General features: G+C 39.5%; 1 protein-coding gene across 2 annotated transcripts in view; it reads left to right on the top strand.

Moving 5' to 3' along the window:
• CEP162 (centrosomal protein 162) overlaps positions 1-22502 on the top strand; it is a 54945-nt gene that overhangs the window by 27219 nt on the left and 5224 nt on the right. For both annotated transcript variants that reach the window (XM_070733151.1, XM_070733152.1), the window contains 11 exons: positions 347-483; positions 2237-2461; positions 2954-3091; positions 4121-4233; positions 5717-5822; positions 6550-6676; positions 8758-8921; positions 11853-11957; positions 13598-13828; positions 17975-18624; positions 21041-21176. In XM_070733151.1, coding sequence (XP_070589252.1) covers positions 347-483; positions 2237-2461; positions 2954-3091; positions 4121-4233; positions 5717-5822; positions 6550-6676; positions 8758-8921; positions 11853-11957; positions 13598-13828; positions 17975-18624; positions 21041-21176 — 2132 coding nt within the window. The remainder of the gene's footprint in view (positions 1-346; positions 484-2236; positions 2462-2953; positions 3092-4120; positions 4234-5716; positions 5823-6549; positions 6677-8757; positions 8922-11852; positions 11958-13597; positions 13829-17974; positions 18625-21040; positions 21177-22502) is intronic.

The raw sequence follows: 22502 nt of genomic DNA, 5'->3' as shown, positions 1-22502 counted from the left end.
AAGTGAAACATTTGTTAAGTGAGTTAAGTGAAGTTGAGAAGTTAGTAACATGGTTGTTAAGTGAACCTGGCTTCCCCGTGGAATCTGGTTGTCAGACGGTCTCAAAAAGGGATCAAGTGACCCCGGGACACTGCAACATAAGAATGAACCAGTTGCCAAATATCTGAATTTTGATCATATGATCATGGGGATGTACAAAGATCATAAGTGAAAAATGGTCATAAGTCACTTCTCAAAGACTCGGGCTTGACATCACTTTTCTCCGTGCCATTATAACTTTGAATGGTCACTAAATAAACTGTTGTAAGTTGAGGACTACCTGTAATTGATTGTTTTCCTTTCAAAGGCACATCAGTGATTAAAGTAACTCAGACAAAACCCCATTCACTCTTCCCCAAAAGAAATGATTTTGCTGACCTTGGACAATCATCTCTAGGTGAATTTCCACCAGAGGCTAAAGAAAATGACAGACAGCATTATGAGGTTAGTGATACAACCACTGTTCTTCAATGAGGGAGGTTGTGGAGTTTTTTTAAGGAGAATGTTTGAGAAATGAAAATGCAGAATATGAGGAAGGTTCTTGGTTCGAAGTATTCTTAATATCACTCACACACAGCTTGTTCTCATTGAGCAACTGTTTGCAGTTACCAAGGTGGTGATGAAGTAACTTTACTACCAAGCTTCAATTTTAACAACCTTTGCTGTAAAGCAAGAGTTCACTTTATGTAAAGCAAAGGAAAGCTGAAGCAAGATATTAACCATCTTTGCTGGTGACCACTGACTGAGTTGCTGGTTCCAGTTGTAGTCGCTAAATGATGTTTGAAAGAAAAATGAACATCCAGTTTGTCATTATGTTCATATACAGTGAGCCCAAACTGTAGCTCAAAAAATACATTTTTTTTGTTTGGTTTTAAATAAATCTTGTGCTACCATATCTTGTGCTTATCATCGGATTTATATTATATGAATTAGATTACATTAATAGAATACATACATTCAAGGAAAGACAAAAAGATAATTTTGACTCCTCTGCAGTCCTTCAGTTTACACAATACCTTATTTTGGGTGCAGGGATAAGATGTGAGATGATACAGAAGGCAGGAAAAGGAGGGGAAGTCAAATTTTGTACGAGATACAATACAGTATTTTATTTTATTTTAATTTTTTTATTTGTTTATTTGTTTATTTGTTTGTTTGTTTATTTATTTATTTATTTATTAGATTTGTATGCCGCCCCTCTACGCAGACTCGGGGCGGCTAACAACAGTAAAAAGACAACGTAAACAAATATAATATAAAAAAATCTAAAAACCCCAATTTAAGAGATCAGTCATACATACAGTCATACCATACATAAATTTTATAAGCCTAGGGGAAGGGAATATTTCAATTCCCCTATGCCTGACGACAGAGGTGGGTTTTTAAGAGCTTACGAAAGGCAAGGAGGGTGGGGGCAACTCTGATATTTGGGGGGAGTTGGTTCCATAGGGTCGGGGTCGCCAAAGAGAAGGCTCTTACCCTGGGTCCTGCCAAACGACATTGTTTAGTCGATGGGACCCGGAGAAGGCCAACTCTGTGGGACCTAACTGGTCGGTGGGATTCGTGCGGCAGTAATATTAGAAACATAGAAGACTGACAGCAGAAAAAGGCCTCATGGTCCATCTAGTCTGCCCTTATACTATTTCCTGTATTTTATCTTACAATGGATATATGTTTATCCCAGGCATATTGTTTGTTTCCTTTATATCCTTATTTTTACAAAACAGCTTTGGGAAATGTTATATTATAATTACCAGCAGGCTAAACTTATATAATTATTGCTGAAAATTCTGGGAGTTTTGCAAATAGCTTTACTTCCCCATCTTTACTTCAGGGAGCTTAGGCCAGCTCTTGTGTTTTCCCATTTTTGTACTTACTCATTTTAATTAAAATAAATGTGGATGCATTCAAATGCTTACTCGAGCAAAGCACTTATTTTTCTATATTTTATGTACTTGAATGAATTTGCTTCTGTGTTAAAACGATCCATTTTCCTAAAGAACAGCAGTGTTTTAATTCCTCTTTACAGTATTGAAATATTTTGCATACTAGAACGGGCTTGGAAAACATGAAACATTTCATTTTTATATTTTAAAAAGCTGGACAAAAAATTAGCAATTTAATTTAATTGGCAATTTATTAGCAATTTAATTTGATTCTGCATTCAATATTGTATGTATTTCCTATGTGTCATCAGGTAGCCCCAGTTTCCTCCTTTCATAGTGAAAGAGAGCTTTATTTACTAAAAAGAGCACAGGAGGCAGAGGAAAAGTTGACTGTAGCAAATAATTTAATTGAACATTTGAAAACCACCTCCCTTCAAAGAGAGAAGGAAATGGAGGCAAAGATTTTGGAAAGGAAAATGCAGCAAGATAAAGAGCTGTCTCAGTTAAGCCAAGAAAATTATGTTCTTCAAACACAGGTACCATCTTATTCTTTTTATATTCTTTATATTCTGTTTAATAAATAACATATCTTGTGGTATATTCCACTAAAACAGCATTTATCTTACAGTCGATAAAAATGTCCATGAAACTATCCACCTTACTCATATTTTTGGAGCTGCAGCTCAATCATACAAGTCTGTCTTTCTGTTCTTAGTCAGTTTTATGTATTGAAATCTATATTACTAAACAAGAAACAAACTACTATTCACTTTCTAATAATTATAGAAATATAGGACACTTTTATAAACCCAGATAAATCCATATCTAACACATCAACTACTTAGTGGCAAAATAGACTATAGATATGATTTCAAGTAATATAACATTTCAATAAATGAATGTTATTTACTTGAATAATGATACCTACCGGTATATTCTCTCAGTTATATATGTATTCAGCTTATACATAAAATTATTTTTTTGCATTTTTATAAGATGCGCTTAATGCTGAAGCATTTTCTTCATAGCTAAATAATATAAAAGATCTAAAAAAAGGAACCATGTGGGCAAGTATTCTTGAGAAAAAACTGAATGATGAAGAAATGTTGAAAGAAATCCAAAAAGAAATTCAGAACCAAGAGTTTCTTCTCCAAGGATACCAGCAGGTAAAGATCATGCAATGTTGTGACTCTGGAGCTTTTGTGTGCCTACCAAATGTGTTAGACAGCAGTTCTGATTGCAGCAGTAGTTGTCTCGGCAAAACAAGCAGCAAAAGAAATTGGAAGCAACATAACTTATTTTGGGAAAAATCAGTTTGAAGCTTTACCAGTATTTATTTGTTTGTCTTATTCAGTTTGAAGCCTTACCAGTATTTATTTTTAATCAGTTTTCCTCCCTGCAAATTATTAGTAAATTTTTGCAAGTCATAATCTCATAGGTAAAGACAATGTTTACATAATTTGTATCCGGAAATAAATAGGTATATCCTGCTGCCAGTTTTTGAGTGTAACTGGTTCTGGTCTTCCTACTCTGTTGATAATCCTCTTGTTGAGCAGAGATTAATCTTCCGGCTCAATCAGCACATGTTCTTTCATTGAAGCAACATTTGAAATGAGACTTAAGGACTAGTTTTGCCCCATCTTTCTCCCAAATTTTATCATCTTATATGCTGCTATCTATATAGAATTATTAGGTTCCCATTCAAATCCTGATATATTTCACTTGAGTCCCATAAGGCAGTGTTTCCCAACCTTGGCACCTTGAAGATATTTGGACTTCAACTCCCAGAATTCCCCAGCCAGCGAATGCTGGCTGGGGAATTCTGGGAATTGAAGTCCAAATATCTTCAAGTGGCCAAGGTTGGGAAACACTGCCATAAGGTAACAAGATATTGTTCAATCTGAATTGTTTTGAAGACAAGAGGTTTTTTTTAAAAAAAAATCAGTTTTATTCAGAGATAAGATTCCTGAGGTTTGGTTATTGATTCACAAAATTGAGCACTAGGCAGCCACTTAATCTGTTTATTATGATATAAATTTTCTGAGCCAGGGAGAATATTGGATGAGATCTGTCAACAATACTTTGATTTTATGTAATGAACTACCACTGGGTTGGGAATTAGAAACTACAGCTACCGATGCACATCTACGTGAACCCGTAGTAATTTAAGTTAATTATTCTTTTTTTTAATTAAGGAGAATGAAAAATTATATAAGCAAGTTAAGGAGCTTCAGATAAATAACAAGACAAATGAGGAAATTATGTTTAAAGAGAATCAGCGTTTGATGACTCAATTAGCAGCTTTACAGTGAGTTTGTTCAAATGTACAGCAAAATCTATCATACGTTTGCATAAATAATTATTTCTGAAGTAAAGTAAATAGAGGAATGTGTCATTTATCTGGATGTATAATTCTCTTAAAATGTAAGTAGGACTTCCAAATAAACATGATTATAATTGTGCTGTGCCTAATTGATTTTTAGCTAGCAAATCAGTTGTAACCATTCCCACCAAAATCAGTGGCTTTAATCAGGCATTCTAATATCGGATGGTGGTTAGATAAGAGTTGTCTTTCACTTATCGCCTCATTTCTAAACTGTAAAAAGTGGGTAGAATTATATTGATAGATGTGCCTTTTTTAAACTTAGTACTTTTGAAAGATTTTGCAGAAGAGAAGGTATTTTAGAGAAGTAGCTTGGGTCAGGACAGATTTGTTATTAAGTTTGTAAATTAGCCATCTAATATAAAGTTATGAATCTCATTATCTTCTTGCTATTCAAATTGAATAGCTTCAAAAAGGAGGTTAGTCAAGAAATCCCAGTATAGAAATTTTTAAAAACTTATTCGGCTCGGATGTTGTGCCATCTAAATTTTTCAGAGATATTCTTGTCATTTGCAATAGACACAGAAGTCAGCAATGTAGTATGCATATACAGTGATCCCTCGATTTTCGCGGGTTCAAACTTCGCGAAACGGCTATACCACGGTTTTTCAAAAAAATATTAATTAAAAAATACTCCACGGGTTTTTTTCTATACCACGGTTTTTCCCAACCGATGACGTCATACATCATCACCAAGAGTCACTTCTCTCTCTCTTTCTCTTTCTTTCCTGTCATTCTCTACTTCAATCATTTTCTCATTTCTCTTTTTTTCTCCCCTTTTTTCTATCATTTCTCTCTCTCTCTCTCTACCTTCCACTCTCCCCCCCTCTTGCTGTCTCTCTCTTTCTCCCTCTCTCTCTCCCTCTCTGTGATAACGCCTGCCCCGCGTCTCCTGCAGCCCCCTCGCTGATAGCTGGAACAAAACCACTCTCAGCTAAGGGACTGTGAGAGGGGCGGGGCGGGCATCCACCAGCGCTGCTACAGGAGGACCCGTGTCCCAAGAAAGCCGGTGAGAGGGGCGGATCGGGCTGGCAGGGGGTTAGCAGCGAGGGGGCCGGAGGCGCTGGGGGGGCGGGGACAGCTGACATTCAAAACAATCTTTGCCAGCCTCCGCACTTTCGTCACTCCCCGCCCCCAACTTCAAGCCCGGCTCCTTGCGCTGCCTTGAAAAAGGGTGCGTGGGGGTAGTTTTTGGCTGTCCATAGCCAAAAATGGTGTTTTTACTTCCGCACCGCTACTTCGCGGAAATTCGACTTTCGCGGGCGGTCTTGGAACGCAACCCCCGCGAAAATCGAGGGAACACTACATGTAAAAGTTAGATTCATTTGCAGAAGATATGCAAAATAGAGACACTTTCTATCTTAACTTTAAAACTGTACAAAAGTGATGTTTTTAAAATTTAAAATAGAGAGAAGCTGGAAAAAAATAATGCTTTACCACATGGGGTACAGAATGGCAAACCATCTGAGAATCAGAACTTCACAGACTTGATTTCAGAACTTCGAGCAGCCAAGGTGGGCCTTTTTGCAATTTATTTGCTTTATTATTTAAAATATTGCCAGCGTTCACACCATCAATATGTAAATGTGATTATTTTTTATAATGTCTCTTTTAATATTCCTGCTAAAAAAACCACTAGATTGAACTGATAAAATATATTAGTCCGATTTAACAGATCAACACAGAAAAATTTCTGTTCAAATACTTTCCTGTTCCTTTGTGACCCAAGTGATCATTCTTTTCCATTTAAAGTGTCCATCATCTTTCTAATAATTCCCCCAAATTTCAGGAGCCTTCTGTACTCAAATAAAACTTGTTTATGGCGGGAATCAGGGTTTTTTTTAATTGATGCCCCTAACAGCTGGGCAATTTTCAACAATTTATTGTTGAGGAGTTTCTCCTTTTTTTCCATCTAATTTTTACAAAGTAGAGCCATAATGACTTGCCCAATCATGAACTGAAATTGCAAATCAATTTTTGTTTGCTTTCCTATCATAAAGTGTAGTGTGATATACACTATCTTAATTTTGTGGGAATTGCAGCTGTAAACGATCAAGTGGTAACTCCACCTGAACACTTGGACCGACTTATTTCTTGATAAACAGAATAGGGAGTATTGTTGCTGGCATAGATCTCTGGATAGACCTATCATTCTTCCACACCATACAGAAAGCTCAGTTAAAATAACATGTTTGTCTCTTTTCTCTGATATCCTGTGCTGGGATGGGGTGGGGAACGAAGGCTGCAGAAGCCAATTTGCTTGAAGAGAGAAAGCATCTAAAGCAAGATAAACAAGCCCTTGAAGTTGATTTGGCACAAATGAAGAAAGAGCGAGATGTGGCAAGAGCCCAGATTGTTTCTGCCTCAGGTAACAGCCTGTTTCAAGAAGACCATTTCCCAGTGAATAAGATTGCTGTTTTATTGATTGATTGATTGATTGATTGATTGATTGATTGATTGATTGATTGATTGGATTTGTATGCCGCCCCTCTCCAGAGACTGGGGGTGGCTAACAGCGACAATAAAACAGTGTACAATAGTAATTTGGTATTGATGATTAAAAATCTATTAATATAAAAACCAAACATACATACATACATACCATGCATAGAATTGTAAAGGCCTAGGGGGAAAGAGGATCTCAATTCCCCCATGCCTGGCGGCAGAGGTGGGTTTTAAGTTGTTTACGAAAGGCAAGGAGGGTGGGGGCAGTTCTAATCTCTGGGGGGAGTTGGTTCCAGAGGGCCGGGGCCGCCACAGAGAAGGCTCTTCCCCTGGGTCCCGCCAGGCGACATTGCTTAGTTGATGGGACCCGGAGAAGATCTACTCTGTGGGACCTAACTGGTCGCTGGGATTCGTGCAGCAGAAGGCGGTCCCTGAGGTAATCTGGTCCGGTGCCATGTTTTGTTGTGTTCTTAAAAATTGAAAACATTATACCTGTTTAATATTTAATGTGTTTGTGCAAGGGATGCCTTTGAAAAATAGTGCAGTTCCAGCCTAAGTGTCTTCTATGTATATACGGTATGTATTTATATGTAGACAACAGTCACACTGATTCTTCAAGAAGGGGCAGTGACTTTGGCATTTTAATCTGAGGCATTTTGCTAGCCAGAGTGCTCCATTTAAAGCGCCAAGGAAGACATGATAGCAGTGTTCCAATGTCTCAGGGGCTGCCACAAAGAAGAGGGGCTCAAATTCTTCTCCAAAGCACCTGAAGGTAGGACAAGAAGCAAGAGGTAGAAGCTGATCAAAGAGAGAAGCAACCTGGAACTAAGGAGAAATTTCCTGATAGTTAGAACAATTAATCAGTGGAGTGACTTATTTATTTATTTCTTTTATTTATTTATTGGATTTGTATGCCGCCCCTCTCCGCAGACTTGGGGCGGCTAACAACAGCAATAAAACAGCATATAATAATAATCCAATACTAAAACAGTTAAAAACCCTTATTATAAAACCAAACATACGTACAGACATACCATGCATAAAATTGTAAAGGCCTAGGGGGAAAGAATATCTCAATTCCCCCATGCCTGGCAGCAGAGGTGGGTTTTAAGCAGCTTACAAAAGGCAAGGAGGGTGGGGGCAATTCTAATCTCTGGGGGGAGTTGGTTCCAGATGGCCGGGGCCGCCACAGAGAAGGCTCTTCCCCTGAGTCTCGCCAAGCGACATTGTTTAGTTGACAGGACGCGGAGAAGACCCACTCTGTGGGGCCTAACTGGTCACTGGGATTCGTGCAGCAGAAGGCGGTCCCTCCAGAAATTGTAGGTACTCCCACAATGGAGGTTTTTAAGACGAGATTGGACAACCATTTAACTGAAATGATATAAGGTTTCCTGCCTCAGTAGGAAGGTTCCTTCCAACTCTGTTATTCTGTTAACCGTGCACAATTGTGAACAAAACATTAAAGTAGCCACTTCTTTAGTAAGGCTTATATGGCACCACAGCTTTGCAAAAATGCAGCTACTTTTTAATGATTACAGGAGAATGTGCCTTTTTACAGTCTCATGCATTGCAAAACACTGTGATGCCTTCTTTTCATTATGAAAAAGAAACCCACAGAATATCACTATCAGTAATTGTAAGTCCCATCTTAGCCATAAAAGCCAGCAGGATAATTTTGAGCCAGTCACACTCTCTCAGCCCAACCCACCTCACAGATTTTTTGTAGACAAAATAGGGAAAAGACCGGTGTATTGAATATGTTCACCACCTTGAGCTATTTGTAAAAATAATTAAGGTGGGAAAGAAAGAAAGAAAGAAAGAAAGAAAGAAAGAAAGAAAGAAAGAAAGAAAGAAAGAAAGAAGAAAAGAGAGAAAGGAAAGAAAGTAAAAGAAAGAAAGAAATGTTTTTATATACAAAAATTAGCTGACAATTTAAAACAAAAGTAAAGAAATAGAACAACAATGCTTCTAAAAGGATTAAGCATCAGTCATTTTATCTCCTAGGTGAGAAATCGTATGAAATGAAAATTATGGAAGAGTCCTACAAAGGTGAAATTAATCGCTTACAAAAAAGACTCCAGTGGTATGCAGAAAATCAGGAACTCTTGGATAAGGATGCAGCTCGCCTCAGGGGAGCAAAAGAAGAAATCAATAAACTGAAAATCGAGGTGATTATAGTATCAAACATCACTAGATCAATGCAGAACAAAGGCATCGGGTGCCTAATTGCTCCCTTAGTTAGAGTATCATATAGCTTGAAGTTCATGCATTGAGGGGAGTAACATCTATTGCCTGACTTGGTGGGCAGCAATAACAGTCACATCTTGCTTCTCATTATAAGTATATAGTCTGGCCACTTACTGGCAAAACAAGTAAGGGGGGAAGATGGTCCCTAAATAAGCAATCTGAGAGTTTTTGTGGAACTGTTCCAACCTATTAGCATATTTATTTATTTATTTATTTAATTAATTAATTAATTAATTAATTTGTATGCCGCCCCTCTCTGTAGACTCGGGGCGGCTCACAACAGTAATAGAAAAACAATGTACAATACAAATCTAATAATTAAAACTAAAAACCCATGATTTAAGAAAACATACACACAACATACCATACATAAACAGTATAAGCCTGGGGAAGTTATCTTAGTTCCCCCATGCCTGATGGCAGAGGTGGGTTTTAAGGAGCTTACGAAAGGCCAGGAGGGTGGGGCAGTTCTAATCTTAGGGGGGAGCTGGTTCCAGAGGGTCAGGGCCACCACAGAGAAGGCTGTTCCCCTGGGCCCCGCCAAACGACATTGTTTAGTCGATGGGACCCGGAGAAGGCCAACTCTGTGGGACCTAATTGGTCGCTGGGATGAAACAGAAGTGGCTACTTTGGCTGCAATTTCTGTTTTAACCAGAACTAGGTGATGGAATCGGCCTGGATTTCTACTTGACATCCCAAGGTATTAAGTTCAAGTGACACTGTAATTTGTACCCTGGTATACAACTGTTCTGTATTTTAAAGTTTTAGATTTCTCTTGTTGAGAAGTATCCTAGAAAATATATAGTTGGAGGCCTGGAATGCAAATTAACTCCATCTAGAATGCTCTCTTTTACTGATTAGCTGGCCAGTAATATGGTTATTGCATAATAAATGTTCCCTAAATATGCTGAATTTTTTTATAGTTTGAGAATGTCTGATTACAATATTCATTCACATAGAAGTGTGAATGAGTGAGATCAACTTCTGTAAATAAATTGTTCTTTATCATTTTTATGATGATTTCTCTGTCATATGTAACATTTTTACAAGTCCTTCCTTCCTTCCTTCCTTCCTTCCTTCCTTCCTTCCTTCCTTCCTTCCTTCCTTCCTTCCTTCCTTCCTGGTCCTACAATTGTGATTTGCAATATATAAAATTAAATATTGCAATATGCAATATTAATTATTTTGTGTGCAGACACAAGACAAGGATGTCCTCTCCTTTATTTTTATTAACATTATTAGCTAATACAGCTAGCTTTAGAACCATTGGTGATCCAAATACATAAAGCAGTAGACTTCTAAAATTTAAATTAGTTGCACAATACAGTGATCCCTCGATTTTCGCGATCTCGATCTTCGCGAAATGCTATATCGCGATTTTTCCCACCCGATGACGTCACTCTCTTCCTTCCTTTCTCATCTTTCTTTCTCTCTCTCTTTCTCTATCTTGCTTCTTCCTCTCTCACACTCTCTTCCTCCCTCTCTCATCTCTTTCTTTCCTTCTCTCTCTTTCTCTATCTCTCCCCCTCTTGCTGGTGGGCGGCGGGCGGGCGGGCGAGCGGGGGCATCAGCGAGGAGCCGGGGTTTCCCCGCCGCCCACGCAAAGGGGAAAGCCCAATTCGGCTCCTCGCTGCTGCCGCCGAGCAGATCAGCTGCTGGGCGGCCGCAGCAGCAATGAGCAGACAAAGATCGGGGTTTCCCCGCCGCCCACGCAAAGGGGAAAGCCCGATTCGGCTCCTCGCTGCTGCCGCCGAGCAGATCAGCTGCTGGGCGGCCGCAGCAGCAGCGAGCAGACGAAGATCCGGGTTTCCCCGCCGCCCACGCAAACTCCACCATCTGCGCATGCGCGGCCATGGAAAAAGGGCACGCATGCGCAGATGGTGTTTTTACTTCCGCAACCCTACATCGCGAAAAATCGATTATCGCGAGGGGTCTTGGAACGGAACCCTCGCGATAATCGAGGGATCACTGTACATAAATTGAAATTACAGTGTTACCTCTACTTACGAATTTAATTCATTCCGTGACCAGGTTCTTAAGTAGAAAAGTTTGTAAGAAGAATCAATTATTCCTATAGGAATCAATGTAAAAGCAAATTAATGCATGCAATTGGGGAAACCACAAGGAGGGTGGAGGCCTGTTTCCTCCCAGGAGATTCCTAGAGAGGCCCCACGGAGGCTTCTCCCTGCCTTTTCCGGTTACAGTTTCGGATGCTCGGGTTTGTAAGTGGAAAATGATTCTTGAGAAGAGGCAAAAAAAATTGGAACACCCGGTTCTTATCTAGAAAAGTTCATAAGTAGAGGCTTTTATAGGTAGAGGTACCACTGTATTTATTAGTAATATTGTATTTAAAATCCCCAAAACGGTCTCATTAAAAATGTTGATGCAACATGATATGGTTCAATATCAGACAATCAAATTGATTTAAAAAATAGTTCAATGCTGATATGGAATTGGCAGAATGAAAAGCAACATATGTGTTGATTAGCAGGCTTTAAAGTTATTGCTGTAAAGGTCAAATACTAAGAGTTTTTTAAAACAAAAAACAATAAAGATCTATTCAAGAGAAAATATCTGATAATGTGAATGTTATCAGAGAGAATGATTGTGAATGTTATCAGAGAGATCATAATGATATATCATCAGAGCAAAGCACACCTAACATCAGGAGGAAGCAAGCTGTACCAGAGAGACAAACCTTTACTGAGAAAGTTCAATGTCAAAGTTCCAGTCCTGTTTTCGTTAAGAAAAATCTTCCATTGAAAAAAAAGGAAAACACTTTGTGTTATGATAATGATAAAATGAATTGTTTATGCCACTCTCTAGTGTGTACTTTTACTTGTATTGCACAGGTTGAAAAACTTAGAAGTGAAGCTGGGAATCATTCTGCCCAGCAAAGGACACGGCTAAAAAATAGGGCAGCAGATGCTAAACGGATTCAAGACCTTGAGCGGCAGGTATGTAATACAGTCCTTTTTTCCTGTATTATCCAGTATCTACTTTCATTAATAATTAGAATGGTTTAATTATATTTGTTTTAAAGCTCTTTTCTGGGGAGAAAATTGTTAAATAGGTTTCCAGGGTGGGAATAGGGAATTACGGGCAAATAATCTTCTTATTAAATAATGTTCAAGGAAGGACGTTTAGTCCGTGTACAGTAACTGAGAGACACTTCAGTTTGTTAGAAGTTGGTTTTCTTTTTTTTGTTTTATTTTTTGTTTTGGTTTTTGGTTTTGGTTTTCTTTGTTTGATGTTGGTATGCATCTATGTTATGTTATGTGCGTACAAGTTTGAATCAATGTTTTCAATGTAATTTTAATATTTATATTCAATAAAAATTATTTTTTTAAAAAGGGAGACATTTCAGTCCCATTCAGAGATAATAAATATAATATACAGTGGTACCTCGTGATACAAACTCCTCGTGATACAAACCCGGGGTTTGGAAATTTTTTGCCTCTTCTTATGAACTTTTTTCGGCTTACGAACCCACCGCAGATTGCAAAATGGCGCTCCGGTCGGACGTCTTCGTGATATCAAAACTCCGCCCATGGAATTCCCTATTGGGATTCCCCACCTCCTTTCCAGCCTCCAGATCGTCCGAAAACGCTGCCGCTGATCGCAAAAACGGCACTCCGCCGAGCGGCGGCACCCGGCTGTAACCTTCTGAAACAGCCAGGCGCTTCTTGGCAGCCTCCCGGACCCCAACCCGAACTTCTGCGTTCGGCATTCGGGAGAACGCCGAGAAGCCCCCCGGCTGTTTCAGAAGGTGACAGCCGGGCGGCGGCGCTTCTCGGCGGACCCCCGAACCCGAAAGGTTCGGGTTCGGGAGAATGCCGAGAAGCCCCCTGGCTGTTTTAAAAGGTGACAGCCAGGCGGCAGCGCCCAGCGGAGCGCCATTTTGCGGGGTTTTTTTTCTTTTTGCATGGATTAATCGCTTTTACATTGTTTCCTATGGGAAACAATGTTTCGTCTTACGAACTTTTCGCCTTACGAACCTACTTCCGGAACCAATTAGGTTCGTAAGACGAGGTATTACTGTATATGTCTTTCCATTGCTCTTTCCCCAGAAGCCTGAAATGTATGCTTTTTAACATACAGTTTTTGGAAAACAATCTGTGTGCATGCATGTCTGTCTACCCCAAATTTAGATGGAACTGTTAAAGGTTGATTCTGATATTTTTAGTATGCAAAATATTTTTGTGCCACAGAGTTCTTTTTTTTCTCTCTCTCTGTCTCTTCTCATTTAGTGAATCATTTTTACAGCTGAGGCTTATGAAAAAGCATGTGTCAGATATTAATTATAGTTGAATTGTTAATTCTAAATTATAATTTGAATTGTCAGTTGTAAATCCCACTAGTTCTATTCAATTTATTCCTTGGCTTCTACCTTTAGTTCAATAAAGGTATTGTCTGTATATTTGTACTGTTCATCTATGAAACAGGCATCCTTAGGTATGTTTAATATTTCTGTGTAAATATTGCTAAACATTTTTCTCTGTCACTTGAAAGGTAAAATTAAAATGCCTTTCCTTTAAACCTTTTGATCTCCTAAGTGGCTTTTTATTTTAATTGGATTTAATGTATCTTTTGAAAGGTTAAGGAAATGGAAGGGATTCTGAAGAGAAGATATCCTAATTCTTTGCCAGCTTTGATATATGCTGCTGCTACAGCAACTTCTGAGGGAGACGGTGATGCTTCACCAAAAAATAATACTGTCGAATTTCTTGAAAGAAGAATTAAAAAGTTAGAAACTGAACTGGAAGGTAAAGATGACGAAGCCAAAAAAAGTCTCCGTGCCATGGAACAGCAGTTTCAAAAAATAAAGGTGACACACTTCACTAAAGTTTTAAATGTTTCTTTTAAAATGTACTAGCTGACAGTTGAGAAGAATGAAGCTGTTAAGATGCCAGTTTGACTGCAGGCGAAAGGCCTTCTGCTATGGATGAGGTCATTCAAGTTGCAATGTACTCTGCACTAGTAGACATAATAAGGAATGCATTATCTGTACAGAACAGACTGATTATTGCTTTTCTATTAAAAAACACCTGGTGGAGATGAGCCAGGGCTTCAGCAGAAACCTTTCATTCAAAAGATGTTGGCAATTATAAACCTGTCTCAAACATTGTATTCTGAGAAAGTTGATTAAGAACTCTGAACACTAATTATCTAGGCCCATTTCAATTGGTCTTTCTGGGAAGATATATTAAAACCATTTGATTAATTTGGTAACCATGAGTTATGCTGAAAACTGGCTTGCAGGGCCATGGTTCTGGTTGCTTTTCTGGGTGTATCAGCAGTTTCTAATACAGTGGTACCTCATCATACGAACTTAATTGGTTCCAGGAGGAGGTTCGTAAGGTGAAAAGTTTGTAAGATGAAACAATGTTTCCCATAGGAATCAATGTAAAAGCAAATAATGCGTGCAAATCCTTCAGGAAAATCCCAAACTTTAGAAGGGAGGCGAACAGAGGGCAGGGAGGAGCAGCTAAAGGGGGCGGGTGGAAGAAGCAAGGCTAGGCTAAAGGATGAGTGGGAAGGAAGAAAGGCAAGGGGGGCGCCCCTCCCTTTTCTTTTTTCAAAAGACACCGTTTCAGTGCCTTTGCAAGCATGCAAAATCTTTACTCCTCCAAGCTGCCCCTCCCTTTTCTTTCTTAAAAAGACACCATTTCAGTGCTTTTGCAAGCATGCAAAATCTTTACTCCTCCAAGCTGCCCCTCCCTTTTCTTTCTTAAAAAGACACCATTTCAGTGCTTTTGCAAGCATGCAAAATCTTTACTCCTCCAAGCTGCCCCTCCCTTTTCTTTCTTAAAAAGACACCATTTCAGTGCTTTTGCAAGCATGCAAAATCTACTCCTCCAAGCTGCCCCTCCCTTTTCTTTCTTAAAAAGACACCATTTCAGTGCCTTTGCAAGCATGCAAAATCTTTACTCCTCCAAGCTGCCCCTCCCTTTTCTTTCTTAAAAAGACACCATTTCAGTGTTTTTGCAAGCATGCAAAATCTTTACTCCTCCAAGCTGCCCCTCCCTTTTCTTTCTTAAAAAGACACCATTTCAGTGCTTTTGCAAGCATGCAAAATCTTTACTCCTCCAAGCTGCCCCTCCCTTTTCTTTCTTAAAAAGACACCATTTCAGTGCTTTTGCAAGCATGCAAAATCTACTCCTCCAAGCTGCCCCTCCCTTTTCTTTCTTAAAAAGACACCATTTCAGTGCCTTTGCAAGCATGCAAAATCTTTACTCCTCCAAGCTGCCCCTCCCTTTTCTTTCTTAAAAAGACACCATTTCAGTGCTTTTGCAAGCATGCAAAATCTTTACTCCTCCAAGCTGCCCCTCCCTTTTCTTTCTTAAAAAGACACCATTTCAGTGCTTTTGCAAGCATGCAAAATCTTTACTCCTCCAAGCTGCCCCTCCCTTTTCTTTCTTAAAAAGACACCATTTCAGTGCCTTTGCAAGCATGCAAAATCTTTACTCCGCCAAGCTGCCCCTCCCTTTTCTTTCTTAAAAAGACACCATTTCAGTGCTTTTGCAAGCATGCAAAATCTTTACTCCTCCAAGCTGCCCCTCCCTTTTCTTTCTTAAAAAGACACCATTTCAGTGCTTTTGCAAGCATGCAAAATCTTTACTCCTCCAAGCTGCCCCTCCCTTTTCTTTCTTCAAAAAAGGGGGGGAAAAGAAACCCCTTCATCCCAGCAGCAGCTGCTTGGGTTCGTAAGGTGAAAATAGTTCGGAAGAAGAGGCAAAAAAATCTTAAACACCGGGTTCGTATCTTGAAAAGTTCGTTAGAAGAGGCGTTCGTAAGATGAGGTACCACTGTACTCTGATGCATCTTGGATGGACTTTTAAACCTGGCTCTTCTCTCAGGCTTTGGATATAGGTGGGTGGAATCCCTTCCTGCATGCATGATACATTGTTGCTGATAGGATTCAAGATAGTCTTTATTTTTAAATTTACTTTGTTGTTTTATTCTTTGAGCCAGAGTCAGTTCAAGATGGACAGTATTAATAATAAACAAAGAAATCATACTAGGCTTTTTAAATCACCCGACAGGATTGGGCCTCGTTTTCCAGTGATTCCAATTCTCCTTATTAGCCCATGTCCAGAAGATAATGCTAGGAAACTACTGGTTATTCCTTTCCAAAACCCCAACAAAATTTCTTGTCTATGACGCCGATCAACTTTATCACATTTTCCTTTTAAGTTCCCTGGTGCAAATTCACAAAATCCAATATTAGTATTTCATTTTACCTTGATGTTGGTATGTAAGTGTGCCTGCTTTGTCACATTAGAATCGGCTCTAATTTTCCTAGAGAGGAAGCCATAATTGTGCAAGTGTTTCTACTTGGGTTATTTGTACTACTCAACAAGTTGCATTTTAAAAAAGTATTTTCACTTATTATTTATTGGTGTCAGTCTTTTTTTTTTAAATGAGTGTGATCAAAATGGATGTCAAAAATAACGTGATCTACCATACTTCACTGAACTTCAGTTCATACCATTGGTACGCCCCGAGTCTTCGGAGAGGGGCGGCATACAAATCCAAATAATAAATAAATAAATAAATAAATTGGTTCATCTATGGGAACATGGCTTGGTGGCTTACATTTAGGGAAGCTGACAGATAATACCCTTCTTAGGTATGCAAAGTGCCATCCACCTTGATTATTGTTTAGGAAACAAGCGTGTGTTCCCTGGGAAAGTGTTATGGAATTATTTAACTAATTGCGCCCTCACTTTCCTTCGAGATTCAGAGCAAATAAAACCAAATAAAATGGTACCTCTACCTACAAATGCCTCTACTTACAAACTTTTCTAGGTAAGAACTGGGTGTTCAGGATTTTTTTGCCTCTTCTCAAGAACCATTTTCCACTTACAAACCCGAGCCTCCGAAACTATAACCGGAAAAGGCAGGGAGAAGCCTCTGTGGAGCCTCTCTAGGAATCTCCTAGGAGGAAACAGGCCCAGAAAAGGCGGGGAGAAACCTCCATGGGGCCTCTCTAGGAATCTCCTGGGAGGAAACATGGCCTCCACCCTCCCTGTGGTTTCCCCAATTGCACACATTATTTGCTTTTACATTGATTCCTATGGGGAAAATTGCTTTTTCTTACAAACTTTTCTACTTAAGAACCTGGTCACGAAACATAGAAACATAGAAACATAGAAGACTGACGGCAGAAAAAGACCTCATGGTCCATCTAGTCTGCCCTTATACTATTTCCTGTATTTTATCTTACAATGGATATATGTTTATCCCAGGCATGTTTAAATTCAGTTACTGTGGATTTATCAACCACGTCTGCTAGAAGTTTGTTCCAAGGATCTACTACTCTTTCAGTAAAATAATATTTTCTCATGTTGCTTTTGATCTTTCCCCCAACTAACTTCAGATTGTGTCCCCTTGTTCTTGTGTTCACTTTCCTATTAAAAACACTTCCATCCTGAACCTTATTTAACCCTTTAACATATTTAAATGTTTCGATCATGTCACAATCTCCCTCTTCCTGCTTGTTATACCTCTAGCTATGCAGCCAAGCATCCTACTTGCTTTTCTCTTCTGAAGTTTTTGCTGACACAGAACTGCCAATGCAATACTCAGATTGAGGATTCCTTTTCCCCAAGTGCATTATTTTACATTTGGAAACATTAAACTGCAGTTTCCATTGCTTTGACCATTTATCTAGTAAAGCTAAATCATTTACCATATTACAGACCCCTCCAGGAATATCAACCCTATTGCACACTTTAGAGTCATCGGCAAATAGGCAAACCTTCCCTATCAAACCTTCCCCTATATAACTCACAAACATATTAAAAAGAATAGGACCCAGAACAGACCCTTGTGGCATACTGCTTGTAACCTGTCTCTGCTCAGAATACTCGCCATTAACAGTAACTCTCTGATGTCTATGAAAATTAAGTTTCTAAGTAGAGGTACCATGTATAGGTGAATCTTTACTTCCTGCAATCTGTCTTTACAGCTTCAATATGAGAAGAGAATTGAGGAACTTGAACAACTGCTGGCATATAAACTGCTGAATGAGTCTCAGAAGCTTCAAGACAAGTCATCCAGCTTTGATCAGGAACTGTGTAAGGTCAATGAAGCCCACCAGGAGACTGTTCAGAATCTTCAGGCTGAAATCGATTCCCTCCGAAGCCACGTAGCTCAGCTAGAAAGTCAGAAGAACCCACCAGATGACGACGCAGATCTGCAGTCCCTAGAATATCAGGTGGAGCAGGCACGTGCAAAAGCCCAGCTGGTTCGGCTCAATCAGGAAATGATTGCAAAAAACCGGGAGATAAAAGACCTCACCAAAACTGTGGAAAGGCTTCAAAAAGAGAGGAGGAGAATGCTCTCCGGTACCCATACTGGAAGAAGAGTCGATAAAAAAGGAATACTGGCAAAAGACGTGAGCCCTGAGAAAAAGGTTGTGGGGAATCCAGGCTTTTTTTCTGATATTCTCGAAGATAAGATATACCAGCCCAATGTCTTTGCTGATGCTCACATTTCAGAAGTCCAACAAGAAAACGCCCACCTGAAAGAAGTATTGGAAAAATTGGAACTAGAACTAAGTGAGGAAAAGATATCATCTCAAGCAGCTATGGCAAATATTGACGAAATTATGAGAAGGTAATCTTTTAATAGTGTAACACACTATTACCCAGGGCCATTGATTCCTATAGAGCTGTGATGGTGAACCTATGGCACAGGTGGCACACGGAGCCATATCTGACAGAACATGAGCTGTTGCCCTAGCTCAGCTCCAGAGTGCATTTGTGTGCCAGCCAGCTGATTTTCAGCTTAAGTGGAAGCTCTGATAAGGCGTGGGAGAGTCCGTTTTCATCCTTTCCAGGCTTCAAGAAAGCCGAGGGCGAAAAATGGGCCTACCAAAACCCATCGGAAATTGGGAAATGGGCGATCAGGGGTGGGCTACTGCCCGGATGGGGGGGGGGGAACACAGCGGGGTAACGAAAATGGAGCTGCACCCCAGAGCACCCAATTTTCACTGAAAGATTAGATTAGATTAGATTAGATTAGATTAGATTTATTGGATTTATATGCCGCCCCTCTCCGCAGACTCGGGGCGGCTCACAACAATGGCAAAAACAGTACATAGTGACAAATCTAATATTTACCAATCTAATTACAGTTTTAGGTTAAAAAATTCATAAAAGCAACCCCAATATATATAAAAAATAAGCACACAATCAATCAATCATACACCAAAACAACATGGGCAAGGGGGAGATGTTTCAATTCCCCCATGCCTGACGGCAGAGGTGGGTTTTAAGGAGTTTACGAAAGGCAAGGAGGGTGGGGGCAATCCTAATCTCTGGGGGGAGCTGGTTCCAGAGGGTCGGAGCCACCACAGAGAAGGCTCTTCCCCTGGGTCCCGCCAGACGACATTGTTTAGTCGATGGGACCCGGAGAAGGCCAACTTTGTGGGACCTAACCGGTCACTGGGATTCGTGCAGCAGATGGCGGTCCCGGAGATATTCTGGTCCGGTGCCATGAAGGGCGAAAGATGTTGAAAAAAAATGCAGGGGGTCCTGCATAAGCCACACCCACAGTGTGGTAGTAAAAATTTTGGTAGCCCTTCACTGGCAGTCACGTACACATGGGTGGGGGGTGGGGCACATGAGGCATTAAATTATGGGTGGGCATGGACACACGCATGATAGCATGCATACATCCGTTTTTGGTACCCGAGGGGAAAAAAGTTCACCATCACTGCTAGAGAGTCATAATGACTGGTGATCTGAAGTTTCCCAAACACACACACACTCCCCCATGGCAATCTCTGTTCATTAGAAGCAGCTGCCCACAGCAGGGCCAGGCTAAATCAAAGCAGTTTAAGTCAAGCTTCCATTGACATCAGTTGAATTTTTCCCATTTATTTTCATGCAGTAACGTGATAGAGTAACAAATAGAGTCTAAATTACAATTATACAGCATTGTTTGCATTCTAGCCTTAAAAAAATTAGTTTAGTCATTTAATTTAATCATTTAGACCAGGGATAGGCAAAGTTGGCTCTTCTATGACTTGTGAACTTCAGTCATGCTAGCTCAGGAATTCTGGGAGTTTAAGACCACATCTCATAGAAGAGCCATCTTTGCCTACTCCTGATAGTCACAGTTTGAACATTTAGTAAATGTTTTTTTTTTAAATTAGACAAGCGTTTTTGGGTCAACTAGTGTTACATAGAATCTTTAAAAGGGGTCTATTTACTTGGAATAAAAATCATACGTGCATTGTTTTTTCATACTATGCATAATTTTCCTAAGAGATTTGTTTAGTGCCCAAATTATTTCATTTTGTGAAATATGCTTGCTTATTTAAATTGTAATTGATAGAAATGGCATGGTTCCTTTCTTTTTTTACTTTGTCTTGGTCTTTGTTCCACTTACATTGATTTATCTTATTTATTCATTCATTCATTCATTCATTCAATTTTTATGCCGCTCTTCTCCTTAGACTCAGGGCGGCTTACAACCTGTTAGCAATAGCACTTTTTAACACAGCCGGCATATTGCCCCCACAATCCGGGTCCTTGTTTTACCCACCTCGGAAGGATGGAAGGCTGAGTCAATCTTGAGCCGGTGAATCTTGTGCTTGCTTTATTAACATTTAAACAGTGCCATTTTAAGATTGGTCCTAAAATGGACGTCTTTTTCTCCTTTGAGTCCCTTATTCAGTGGCGAGTTGCTCACGGTTTGGCTCGGTTCTGTGAACCGGTAGTGGCGGTGGGAGGCTCCACCCACCCGCCCAGGATGCTTCTACGCATGTGCAGAAGCGTTGCAAGTATGCACAAGTGAACTGGTAGCAGCGGGATTTAGACCCCACTACTGCACCTATTCCTCATATATAAAATTGGTGTAAAAAAAGAACAATGGGAAGAACGATTGTGATTGAGTTATAGCTGCAGAACTTTTTGAAAAATATAGTAGATATAAGCCAGATATGCAAATTATTTGGGGGAAATTGGATATATGTAGCTTACTACCAATACAGTAGGGAGTGTTAACTTTTTCATTGTGCTTATAGGGCAAAAGAAGAGTTACAAGGTCATATTGCTACTCTTAAATTATCGCACCAGAAGGAGCTGGAGAGGATTCTTTGCCAGCAAGCAAAAGAAACTTCCAAAGCAGCAGAACTGAACAGCAAGATTTCATCTCAAGAGGTAAGAGAGAGAGAGAGAGAGAGAGAAAATCACACAGACGCATGCCACATCACACCCTACAGATACAAACAGGCACACATAGGCATATAATTCTCCCAAATTTTTATTCTCCAAAAATTGTTATGTTGTTTTTTAATATGAACATCCTGTAAACAAATTACATCCATATTCAATTTTTTAAGTTTATTAAAACTTCTATTTATCTCATTTGATGAATTGAATCCATTTACATTATTTGAAATCATTCTAGTTTCTTCATCCATGTTCATTATGTTTTATTTTCTTATTTTATGGCTCTTGCCGTTTTGTCAATCTTGTCACTCTCAATTCCTTTTGTTCTTTAAACTCTGCTATTACTTTTTCCAGCTCCTCATCTGATGTGTCCATTTTTTGTTCAATTGCTTGTAATTCTTGTCCTCCAGCTTCCTCATCTAATAGAAACATAGAAGACTGATGGCAGAAAAAGACCTCAAGATCCATCTAGTCTGCCCTTATACTATTTTTTGTATTTTATCTTAGGATGGATATATGTTTATCCCAGGCATATTTAAATTCAGTTACTGTGGATTTACCAACCACATGTGCTGGAAGTTTGTTCCAAGGATCTACTACTCTTTCAGTAAAATAATATTTTCTCATGTTGCTTTTGATCTTTTCCCCAACTAACTTCAGATTGTGTCCCCTTGTTCTTGTGTTCACTTTCCTATTAAAAGCACTTCCCTTCTGAACCTTATTTAACCCTTTGACATATTTAAATGTTTCAATCATGTCCCCCCTTTTCCTTCTGTCCTCCATACTATACAGATTGAGTTCATTAAGTCTTTCCTGATACATTTTATGCTTAAGACCTTCCACCATTCTTGTAGCCCGTCTTTGGACCCGTTCAATTTTGTCAATATCTTTTTGTAGGTGAGGTCTCCAGAACTGAACACAGTATTCCAAATGTGGTCTCACCAGCATTCTATATAGCGGGATCACAATCTCCCTCTTCCTGCTTGTTATACCTCTAGCTATGCAGCCAAGCACCCTACTTGCTTTTCCTACCACCCGACCACACTGCTCACCCATTTTGAGACTGTCAGAAATCACTACCCCTAAATCCTTCTCTTCTGAAGTTGTTGCTAACACAGAACTGCCAATACAATACTCAGATTGAGGATTCCTTTTCCCCAACTGCATTATTTTACATTTGGAAACATTAAACTGCAGTTTCCATTGCTTTGACCATTTATCTAGTAAAGCTAAATCATTTACCATATTACAGATGCCTCCAGGAAATAACCGCCCCGAGTTTGCGGAGAGGGGCGGCATATAAATCCAATAAAC

This window comes from Erythrolamprus reginae, chromosome 1 (assembly GCF_031021105.1).
Source record: "Erythrolamprus reginae isolate rEryReg1 chromosome 1, rEryReg1.hap1, whole genome shotgun sequence".
Taxonomy (NCBI): Eukaryota; Metazoa; Chordata; class Lepidosauria; order Squamata; family Dipsadidae; genus Erythrolamprus; species Erythrolamprus reginae.
The sequence above is the reverse complement of the archived record's forward strand: the minus strand, read 5'-3'. Positions and strand labels throughout refer to the sequence as shown.